This window comes from Gopherus flavomarginatus, chromosome 1 (genome assembly GCF_025201925.1).
Source record: "Gopherus flavomarginatus isolate rGopFla2 chromosome 1, rGopFla2.mat.asm, whole genome shotgun sequence".
Lineage (NCBI taxonomy): Eukaryota > Metazoa > Chordata > Testudines > Testudinidae > Gopherus > Gopherus flavomarginatus.
Genome location: NC_066617.1, coordinates 130,670,015 through 130,682,268, shown reverse-complemented (window position 1 = coordinate 130,682,268; position 12,254 = coordinate 130,670,015). Strand labels below are relative to the sequence as shown.

Below are 12,254 nucleotides of genomic sequence, written 5' to 3'. Positions count from 1 at the left end.
TAAATAAGGATTAAGATAAAACCACCAGGCTTCTTCTCACTTGTAACCTTAACTATGATTTGATTCCAAGTATTAGCCTTCTACATCATATAAATTCCGTTTCTAGTTGTCATCTTATAGTTCTTCTCAACAGTTATAATTGTACCACACAATTTTACTTTGATAATCCTTGGTTAACACAGATTAATTGTGGATTCTTAAGATCAGCCAATTTGAGAGGATTTGGTGTATATTGTGTCAAAAAAACTCTGTCCATTATTTTTCATATCCTCACAAAATGTGTGTGTCTCTGTCTGTCTGTACATACACGCAAAAACCTCCAACCCCTTGATGTTCCACTTTAAGACCTAAAAACAAATTCCTAATTTCAAATGTTACCCACTCACATATTCTTTTCTCTGCCCACAAATGCAGGCCTGCCTACTGACTTCTCTTAAGTCAACTCCGTCTGACATAAATTTACTAAGAATCAAGGCAGAAAGTAAAGAAAAATGGCAAGAAAGGAGGAGGCAGCATTATGACAACAAATGCTCTCTGCAAACTTTAAAATGCCTTTTAGTACTCTGTATAAATTGCACATGCATTTAGTTTCCTTTCAGATGTGGCTTTAATCTTCACTCATTTGGGAATAATTTGTCTCACAAGCACACTAATGTTGGTCTGTGTTTTATACAAGCTAACGTATAGACAGTTGGATTAAGAGTAAATGCTTGTTTCTCTATGACTAGGACTGGTATGCAGGTTGTACATGTGAACCTTTGCTCTGATAGACAACTGAATTTAAGACTATCGCTCTGACCAGAAAGTATTGTACTCCACCAGCTGTTTTGTACAAATCTTGTACAGATTATAGTGTGAGACAGGATTGGGCTCAGGAAGTTATTAGCCAGATACTGGCCCATGCAACGGCAACTGATGATGCAGTGCTTATTAAGGGACCTTAAAGTGGCTCTAAATGAGCATCTGAGAATTTCTTCTCCATGAAGGAATCCTTGGGCTGGCATAAAACTGGCTCTCTGTTAGCTCCTTTTGACCCTCCAGGTGTAGGATATGTGTTGTGTGCAAGGCCAGAGTGTACTGCATTCTGGTAATCCTGTCATAGATGCTGAAACTAGGAGGGCCGCTGCACCCCCTGGCTTGAAGTAGTAACAGCCTAAATACATCGTTTCTGCCTTCAGCACCCCCACAATAAAAATAGTTCCAGCACCAATAGATCCTATTGGGGTCATGGCCTTTGGGCCATTACAAGCTGGCTCAAGTTAGAGGCTGCTTTTTAGGCTGCTCTAACTTGAACTAAGGTCATTGTGGCCCTTGGCCAGCCTTAGGATCTAGGTGAGGAAAACTGGTTTAGATCCATTATTGCCTCTCCCTCTCAGCCACACTGGTCTCTCCTCTGGTTCAAAATTCAGTATGGTGCCCTGTATGTACATACTTGTGTGTGCACGCGCACACACACACACACACACACACACACACACACACACATACATACCCCTATACAGTTTGACCACTCAAAATCGGTTTGGAGTATTTAAGGAAAAGATCTTCTTCTGAGGGACTCCCCGTCCCCTTAAGTTCTCCTCTTCCATTCCTTTTCTGCCTCAGAATGAGGCACAACCCTGATCAGTGTCCTTGGACAGCAACAAGCCCCACAGGAGCCTATTACTTTTGGGACTTTCATACAGTCTAAAAAGAAAAAAATTGTGTGACAAATTGTCTTTTGGAAAGAAAAGTTACATTGGCTTTAAATGAATTGACCTTCAGTCTTTGGCATATATTATAATTAGGGATGGCTGAACCAATTCTGATTGAAAGAACAACCTGCCCCAACCTCAAAACAGTTTATACCCTTTTAGTAAGGGTTCTTCTTACTTGTGGCAGCAGATCCTGTTGAGCTACACATTCCCCTCGTCTCACCCCCGGAGCAGGTGGTTTCATTGAAGTGATGATCTGCCCCTTTTCCCTGCAGTGTCAGGTCTTCTCCACAGGAAATGACTAGGGAGGCTTCCTCCCATGCTCCCCAGCTCAGATGTTCCTACAAACACCTCTGTTGAACTCATGTCATAAGGATGAAACCTACTGGGTTCTACAGAAATCAAGAGCCTGAGTCTACACCTAATGTATTTATTTGCTACTGATCTCAATGGGAGCAGAATCAGATTCTCAATAAAGTTGTATAGGAACTACTCTAAAAACTGTAGAATGTGTGTATATGTGTGTAGAATGTGTACACATATATTTACATTTCCAATTACAGTGCGAAATTTAACAGTGAAATATTGCTCTGCTAAAGAATTCCAAACATTGGTTCAAGAATTCTGTAGAAATGACATTCTCTATTAAATTATGTTAGTTTTTAAGAATAATTTCTATGATAACCCATTTATTTTCTACCCAAACCCTGTAGGTATTCATCCTTTTCCATAAAGGTTGATTTTTCTCCCCTTCAAGCAAAATATTAGGCTATTTCCCTAAAAAACGGACAGCAATTATAGCTGTCATGACATTTGCTGTATCTTTTGCATTATGAGGATCTCAGTTTTATGAGTTATATATTGTTTGTTTCAGGTGATATCTTTGGACAACAAAAGCAGTTCCAGGGCTTTAGAAAGCTAATCAATCACACAGCACTCAGCACTCCTCAAGTATCACTTTGCAAAATTGTAGTCATACTCAGAACTACTCCCATAATGTACACACATTGCTGCAAAGATCCCTCCTTTCACTGTAAGAAACCACATACAAAGTTGTAATAAGAGCTTTGGGAACTCATCCTTTCATCAGCATAATGGAAAATGATAATCCTCTACCATTAGAGTTTCACAGAGAGAGAGAGAGAGAGAGAGTGCTGCTCTTTAAAACTTCCTCACAGGCTCAGAAAGACTTTGAGGGATACACACACTCTAGAAAACCCCTCTCTCAGTGATGCAAAATCACCAATGATATCTGTGTATTACAACAACCAATCACTACCGTATGATTTTATCTACATAGGGAGCACTTTGAGTGTATTAAGGGCTGTTTATTTGGAAGCAAATTGGGATTTATTTTTTTAAAAAAGACATGTGAATGGAATGGTTGGTGTCCATCTTGAAAGTTCTTTCCATAACACAAGTTGGAAAGGTCAATGGCTAGAGAGGGATTTTCTTCTGATAATTCTGCTGTATTTTCAAAGCCTTTAATTTACTTCATCTTCTTTTTAGCTGATGCAATGAACTAATGAAAACAAATCTGTTTCACATCAGTCCCATTCCCAACTGGACATAGTCCTTAACTATTCCCTTCTTTTTTCCAGCTTCTTTTAGCTGCTCTTCGTTGCAGTATCACAATTCATTTTTAATATGTGATTATACCCTGAAAAGTGACAGCACAAACTGGCTGCATCTGTGATGACTATGTCTTGAACGTAGCCACCTATAGGTTGTTCTTCACAGAATATTGCAATATGGTTCCTATAAAGTCAAGGGTCCAAATTCATCCTTAATGCAATTCCACTGACATCAGTGCATTTACATCAGTGATTAACTTGTCTAGGTAGCTCACAGGTAAAGCAAGTTGTCCTGGTTTGCCTGTGGGATCTCAGTCCTGACTCATCTCTAAAAATACGAAAAATCACTACAAATTAGAATACACCATGTACCATGGTGACTCAAAATGAACTAATTTCAGCTATAAGGGGGATGAACTTGGCCCAATGTGTTAAGTCTTGTGGTCTATAGACGTAAACCTTCTAACCTGTTTGGTGTTTAGATGGACAATAAGTGAGTCCTAGTGGTTGGAAAGGGTCTTCTGGGGTCTATTTCTAGCTCAATCACTCACTTGCTCTATGATTTTGGACAAGTTACTCATCCTCTCTTTATGGGATTTTTGAAAGTGCCTAAGGGAGCTAGGCATCCAACTCTCATTAACTTACAAGGAAAGCTGGGTTCCTAACTTCCTTAGCACCTTTGAAAATGCCACTCCTTATGCTTTCTGTTTTCAAAAGTAGGCTTTTAAAGGGAAGCTGCTCTGTCTCATAATACTGTATATTATACTGGGGCTTGGAAATGTAAAGGTCTTTTGATTGTAGAGCCACAAATTCCCAATGGATTGGCTCCCCTGGCTGTCAATTGACTTGGTTTCTGATGAGGATGTCCATGATTTTTTTAGGTTCTGTGAGACCCATCCCCTGTGGTTCTGATCTTTCCTTAGCATGGGTGCTTAAACCCAGGTGTATGGCTGGGGTATAATTAGTTATTAGCAGTGCCTCTCTTTGTCAGAGTGGATGCTGACCATCCTTAACTAGGCAAAGTTTTTCCATTCTTCAGGATATCACCTCTTCATATTGGGTGGTTCTTGGCTAGTCCTCTAATCACTGATATTCCCTTTTTGAGGAAAGGTGACTAAGAAGGCAACAGCTGTTCAATTCCAAGACTATTTGGACATGATATCCTGAGTAGGCCCCAGCCTTCATTTTCATTTGAGACTGTCTTCATAAAGATCATGATCTCATCTGGTTTTAGTTTAAACTGGCTTTTTTTTTAATATGAGCCCTGGATTGTTGCACTAGCCATTATGGAACATTGCTGATGTATCTAGAACTGCCTGCCAGTCTTTCCAGTCATACTTTGAAGATAATCAGAGGTGACACACAATTGTGTGTCAGCAATAAGTTACGTGACATTCAGCATTCCTCAAAGATCTGTTCTTTCCTTTCATGTTGCTCATCTTATATGAGACTTCTTTGTGAGACAATTTCTAAACACCATGTTCCATATCATCAGATCAGTATGTAAATGATACTCGGCTGGTCCTGCTCAGTGGACTCTGCATATTCAGCCTCTGTTCTAAAGGAATGCTTGGATAATAGCATTGGGTGGGTGTATCGGAGCTCTCTTGTCCTAAATCCTGGAGGGAAAAGTTTTGCTGCTGTGTAGAAGTTGCTGGTGTGAGAAGACTCACTCTGGCTTTGACTCCCTGCTCTTGAAGAGAATTCATGCACTGGTAGAGAGCTAGAGGCTGGTCCTGTTAACAAAGTGGAGATTTTCAGTTTGTGAAATTCTTACATAAATAATAGACCCTGATGACTTCACAACAGCAGAATATGCCTTCTTGGACATCAGATGCAATTGCAATGATTCACTCCTTACACAACTTCCCACAAAACTTCTCTGTATCTTGTCGTGTTCACACCACTTTACAAGTCTGCAGAGTGTGAGTATATTTCATCTACCCAGCATTATTTACACTGGCTGCCTATACAATGGCAGATTGACTGTAAACTCACACTAATTTTTTTTTAACCTGAACAGTAGAAGTCCAGGCTATATTTAACACCTTCTCCATGAGGCTCTTCCTGACAGTTATCTACCCTCTGCTACAGCCCTCTAGCAAGAGGTATGAGATCACACCTCGTGTGTGTATGGTGGAGCTCACTCCTCTTCGAAATCTGCCTCTATTTTTCTCCCCATACTTCTAATTTATTTTTTTTCATAATTACTTATTTTGTTTGGGATTTTTCAGACAGCTCGTCAATGATCCCTTTGTTACCTTTCTACTTCATTCCTTTTTCCCCTGTTTGAACTGGATCTTTGTTAACTTGTTATCTGTTTAAAATGAATATGATCATTTTAAGATATTGTTTAAATTGTCTTTTAGTTTATATTTAGTAAACTGTACAGTATTCCAGGTGGCTTGGCTGTTGGATTGAGGTGGGGGACACATAAGCAGTTTACATTAATTTTTTATAATTACATAAAAACATTTTGTATTGGCTTGAGTTCACCTCTCTTTAACAATGATGGGAAGTAAGGTTTCCATTTTATGTAGGGGAAACTGAGGCATGGAACGTTTCCATATAAGCTCTACTTCAAGTGATTTTCCCACAGCCACATAGCCAGTCAATTGCAAAGCTGGGAAAGAAACTAGATCTTCGTTCCCATGCTTCAGTCTTTGGCAAATTAGTGCTTCCTACTGTAAATCTGAGTTTTATCTTGACAGTCTTTGAATAGAAAGTTGACTAGGATGCCCTGTGGACTTAAAGTGTGCTGTTTAAACTTAAACATGTTACCTACCGACATGTTTGATGGAGCTTTTCCCCTACTCATAAGAAGGAAGTAATAGAAAATAAAATTAAACTTGGAAGCTTTGGTCTCTATAGAGTACATCTGTACCTTCTTACACAATTTAGATTTATATGGGTTCACAGTTCCTAATTTTTTTGCCGAGTTTCAGTTCAAATGGATCCAAACTGCCAAAGTAGCCAAAAATTCCAAGTTTTGCCTGATTGTCGACAAAAAACATAAAATCAGTTCCAATTACCTTGATTCTAGAGATGATATCAGGCCACAAAAATTGGATCCGGGTTTTGAACACACAAAATTTTGAGACATTCAGATCTTGAATGGGCTCATAAAATAAGGAGCCACTTTCAATAATTGAATTTGAATACAGGGTTGGGTTACATGCAAGGGTCCAAGAGGCTGAACTTCAAGGTTTTAGTTTAGGCCTTTACTTAAAACTAAATTCTCTGAAAGATTCCCAAACCATGGTGAATGTGCTCAGAGGCTCAGGCTTTTAACAAAACTCAACGCTCAACTGAGCCTCGTTTGGTGTCGGTTTTGCTTTTAAAAGTTTCACAACAACTCTATTGCCACATCCTGGAGATTCTCCTTTAGCTCAAGAGAAGGGACCTCTCTTTCAATCCTAGAAGGGTAGGCATCTTTCAGGCATTGAAAAGGCATTCATTAAATTGAAAGAATTGATCTGATACACATGGAACACCTCAAATCATATCTTGATGACTGCTAATGGACTACTGCGGAACTTTCAATATCATTCATCGACTTTGTTCTTTTTAGGACAACATCTTGATATGCAGGACCCATGTATATTCCTTAACATAACTGGAGGTGAGGTGCTATTCCACTAACAATGTTTTAATAGGGACTAGACATATAATATGTATAATGATTTGTATTTTTAAAGTACCTCTATCTAAGGATCCCAGTAAGCCAATATCTGAGATCCTTTCCTTAAGCAGTGGGAGATTATCCTGAGTAAGGAACACACAATTTGCTCCATTGCTCTTTATATACATAAACACCCTCATACTACCCTGTATGCTATTCTCCTGGATTTCTAGTTCTATCTGGGTTTTACCTGGGGAACTCAATAAAGGATTTATATAGGACTGCAAGCATAGCTTTAAATTCACTGAAAAATCTTACACATTCACCAAATAAATATTAGCTTCACCCAAAGAGAAATGTCCTATCTGTTTGCATTATATTTTCTCCAGAGGCAGACTACTCAAACACTGTTTGCTTTTGGTGTTTCCTTTGCATTCGCACTAAAATGGGTGTGAGGCTCCCACTCTCATCCGCATAGTAGAACAGAAGAGACATGAGCATAACATGAGCAAATCAAGTTTGAAACCCTAGCAAACGTTGAGGGTAATGGCTGTGCTGAGGTTGTCATGCACAAACACTAAAGGCTGGTATGATCAGTGCCATCCAATATACAAAACTCCAGAAGGATTCAAGGTGTAAAATTCAGATCCAGATTTTGGAATCCCTAGCCTAACCCTCTCTGTTTCACACCTCCGCATCCCACCCACCTTCCCCCGCCCCCCCGCCGCACACACCTTAAGAAATTTGGTGGCTTTGAATCAAGGGTTTTGGTTCTCCCTCTTATTTCGATCCCAATCTGAAGTTGGATTTCAGATCTAAAGTGTGAAGGTGTTTGGAACAGAACAGGTATGTTGCTGGTGCTGTCAGGTTTAAATGTTATATGCATTCCTACACATTTCTATTCCACATAGCATTAAATGCACCACTCCACCACCCTGCTTTTCGCATTCTCCTTAACTAATTTTTTTCTCCTGCCAACTTTTTTAAGGAATCTCATCATTACAGCTCCCATTACCCCAGTTACTATAGGTATTGTCAATCTCTCTGTTTTTACCCTGAGTCTTCATCCTATTAAAATTTGCCATTTATTAAAGGCACAGTCACCTCTGCTGTAAGAGATGTTGAAGGGCATTGTTCTTTTTGCTTTCTTTTACTAAATCTCTGTGAATGTAAGGAAAGCTTGCATGATCCCTTCTATTTATACATCAAAATAACTCCTGTTCAGTGACTGCCCCTTACCCTATAGATCCAGTCATCCATGCCAGAGGGGAGAAAAAATTTTGTTGTGTCTATTCATTTTCACTGGATGTCATCCAGAAAGCAGAAATATTGCTGCTTAAGTAATGCTCATCTGTTGTTGATGAACTGCAATAAAGGGCTCTCCATATGCCATAGTTAATCTGTTAACATAAGATTTACAACTCACTGCAGTGCCATGCCAAATGTATGTCTTTAACACCTTTTCATGCTTTTTAACCTTGACTGTTTGCCCTGACAAGTCATTCTACTTTTTAAACTGCTGGGGCTCCCAAGAAATGGTCTTAGATGAAAATTTTTTTTAAATGACCTGATTTTTTCCCCTCATCCTGAGAATTAAAGTTACTTGATATTTCGGCCCTCTGAAATATATATAAAAATACCAACATTTAAACCTATAAAAGAATTTCCCCAGCTAAACAGGAAAATGATAATTGGAAAGTACATGGCTTAAACAAGGCAAGTCCTGATCCTACAAGTCCTTACTCTCATGAGTAATCTTTGCTTGTGCAAGAAGTTCCTTTGAATTATTGACTGCTAGAGAATGAAAATTGCACTTGTGAATAAGAGATTACAGAATCATCTGTTGGAAGTTTTCTGTTAAGATATATTGGTCTGTTCATCAAATGTTTTCTTGCTAGCAATTACAGATGTTTCCACACATTGCAGTATTAATGTTGGCACATTACACACACACATTTATGTATAGTAATTTTATAAATTATGCCATGCTATTAATGCATACCTCCCTGTCTTCCAGTCCCTGGTTTCATAATGCACATAAATGCCAGTAGCACATTCCAAAACTGATATATAGATTTGTGCCAATGAAAAAGAGTTAAATGAAATTTTTCTGATCTAAAGCAGTGATGGCCTTCCAGAGAGCCAATGAAGGATCTTCCCAGGGGAAGCAGCAGCTGGTTCCATCAGAAGAACAGCTTTGAATGCTTGTCAATTGAAAGATAAAGTGCTTTATATTTTGTGTAAATTATTTTGAGCAACATAATATACTAAGGAAATTCAGCATGAGCATGTCCACTTTTCTGTTGCCAGGCCCTGTCTGCAAAGTACAGTTGTAACACAACTCCAAATAGGTGGCAATAGAAGTCAGTCAATAAATCTGAGTAAGCTTTGACAAAGCCTTCCCCAGGGGAAGGCCACGACGAAGAGGGCCGAAATACACAATGACAACCTTATTCTTTTAAGTTTCATCTGAACTGGAGAAACTGAAAAATAAATTGTGTAAAAGACTGTGAAATATTTCCCTTGCAGTCTCAAAGTAACTGCAGACAGAGTAGCCAGCTACATATGGTTGTTGGTTGGTTACTTCTGTCTGCCATAAATATCTATCAAATAAATATACCATTCAGACCAACAAATAAAATTAGCATCCTTACATCCATTCTATTCTGTGAATCAAAGGAAAGACAATAATTTCTGTTGCCCTTTATCTACTTCAATAATACTTGTGGTTTGTGTGTATACACACACACACATAGGTACCACTCCACAAAAAAAATCCTTCAGCTTCATAACCAAAAAATAAAACTAAAAAATGCCAGCTGCCGTTATATATATAATAGCTGCGGGCATTTTTGTGTGTGTGTGATGAAGTTGAAGATTTTTGTTATGGAGCAGTACCTAACAGCCATTGCCAGCTATTGTAAAAGCTAAAAAGTATTGTAGCTTTCTTTTGCCTGTGTTTGCCCAGCCACCATTCTACATACTACAAGCACTGGGAAATTTCAATGACACAGCTTGGAATGGGTTCAGTGACCTCAATTATGCCCTCCCACCCACTCCAAACTCCTTTCAATTTGCAAAAAGCTTTAAGTGGACAAAACCCAGATGCCTTTTGCTTGTAGTTCAGTAAGAACAGATTGGGCATGTAGATTCTTGTCAAAGTGATGTATGTAGTTCATTTTCCATTAACTCTTTCTTAACTAAGGATTTTAAATTCTCAATTCCAAGTCCAGCACTATGCCTTGCTTTCTATTGCTTTTTAAAGTTCATTAGACCATGAGACCTCTTTTTAATGAACCTTGAAAAGCCATGGCTAGAGACCAGCTGATATGAAACAGACTCAGTCCCTGGTTCTTTTTTAAAAGGCAATTGCATTCTTCTGTTTCTGAAGCTGACCTTTTCATATTTAAATAATTCATCCTATTGTCTAAGATATTTCAAAAGGACTCACCAAATATAATCAATATAGACTTAATTTTTTGGATAGAAATAATTGCTTGTGAAAATGCTGTCCAATTCAGCAAGTACATGGGCCATGGATGATCTTAAGAGCTTTGCCTGAGTTAGCTTGTTTCAACTTAGATTGCTTTTATAACTTTTTAATATTGCCCAGAACAGTGGATGGCCCCCAGAATGTTTTGTTACACTCTCTCTCGCTCTCTTTTTCATTCCGCAGAAACCTGTGCTGTCAATAATGGAGGCTGTGATCGTACTTGCAAGGATACAGCGACAGGGGTACGTTGCAGTTGCCCAGTTGGATTTACCCTGCAGCCTGATGGGAAAACATGCAAAGGTCAGCTCCTGTTTGCTTTGCAATGCATCATTTGCTTTCAGCGGTATCAGTACTGGATGTAAATATTCAGATATATAATCAATGCACAGAATTAAGGCTATTAATGGTATAGTAATTGCATTTGAATTTATTAGTTTTTGCCTTCCTCTGGAGTAATTTTGCATTATGCATTCTAATGATTTTTATGTTTATCTGAGGGGTTGTTTTTTTTAAGAAAATAAACACCGAGGCCAAGATTTTCAAAGCTGACTGGTGATTTTGCAGAGGCAACTTGAGAAACCCTAGAAAAGCCTGATTTTCAGAGGGTGGGTACTTTCTGAAAATCAAGTCCCTTTAATGTGTCCACCAATTGAGGCTCCCACAATTGGTAATTACTTGAAAACCTTGGTCAAACTATTTACTCACACAAGCAATCAATACATTATCCCTTCCAAAGGAGAAATAAGGGAGAGGGATTTAGAATCAATAACGAAGGCCAAACGATAGCTTCAGAGTATTGCACCACAGTAAGAAGCAAATTAACAGACTGTCTCACTGCTCATTTCCTGCCAAAAACAATTAGCCAATTACAAGACAAAATTACATTATATCAATACATTTATACACGGCCAAATACTGTAGGCCTTACTCAGCTTTCACTGCTCCAATGGGAGTTTAATTTCAAAGAATCATAGCAAGGTCTTCAGATTTGGTCCCTAATGAGTGTAATTAAAACATGTGGGGGAGGGGGAGTAACATCTGATATTTCTATCAACTTTTGCTTTTAGTTATGGAGACAGGGATTTACAGCTTTAATCCCTGATACTGCAAACACAAATGTGCTTAATCCCACTCAATGGGACTACTCACATGAGTAGAGCTGCATATGTTTTTGCAAGATCAGGGCCTACCTAAACAATTTTTCCACTTCAATACATATTTCTTTTTAATTCAACCGCCGGACACTTGGTGATGAATATATAGTAAGACACTGCCTGTAATAGTGTCACAAAGAATATTTTGTTGTCACTCAGTGATTTAGCATAAATTGACCTACCTCACCAAGTGGCTGTTTAGATTATTTTTTTCTTAGAAGCAACTAGGAATGTCAGAAAATCTCCAATCCAGACCTTGATGTTACTTAAAATAGTAAAACCCACAAAAATAAACATAAAATGTGTGGTTTCCCCTTGCTCCAACTTGAAAACTCCCACTGCTTGGGCATGATCCTGTTAGTATTTACTGAAATAACAGTCCATTTGCATGTTTATTGGAAAATAAAACATTTAAACTGCCATTGCACACAATGTTAATAGTTAAGGGTGAGCACACATCAAAAATCAGTCATTTCAGTTCAAACCACATAAAAATAAATGTTCATTTTTGCAGGCAGCATAGCTCAAGCCATAGAGGTTCAGTAACAGTGATTCCACGGAGTTCTGAAAAAGGAGACATTTTAATACTGTAATATACACCTACACTTGATCATAATGTTTATTACTTGAAACTACATCATGTAAAATAAAATGAATTCTAAATTTAACTGGCTTCCAATTTGAGTTGTCCCACTGGGCTGAAATGAAATAATATTT

General features: G+C 38.4%; 1 protein-coding gene across 13 annotated transcripts in view; it reads left to right on the top strand.

Moving 5' to 3' along the window:
* Nucleotides 1-12,254, top strand: part of SCUBE1 (signal peptide, CUB domain and EGF like domain containing 1) — a 316,316-nt gene that overhangs the window by 178,579 nt on the left and 125,483 nt on the right. For 8 of the 13 annotated variants that reach the window (XM_050924757.1, XM_050924748.1, XM_050924739.1 and 5 more), the window contains one exon: nucleotides 10,567-10,683. In XM_050924757.1, the coding sequence (XP_050780714.1) occupies nucleotides 10,567-10,683 (117 nt within the window). Of the gene's footprint in view, nucleotides 1-6,839; nucleotides 6,891-10,566; nucleotides 10,684-12,254 lie in introns of all 13 variants that reach the window. The other 5 variants (XM_050924721.1, XM_050924713.1, XM_050924674.1 and 2 more) reach the window with 1 other exon arrangement.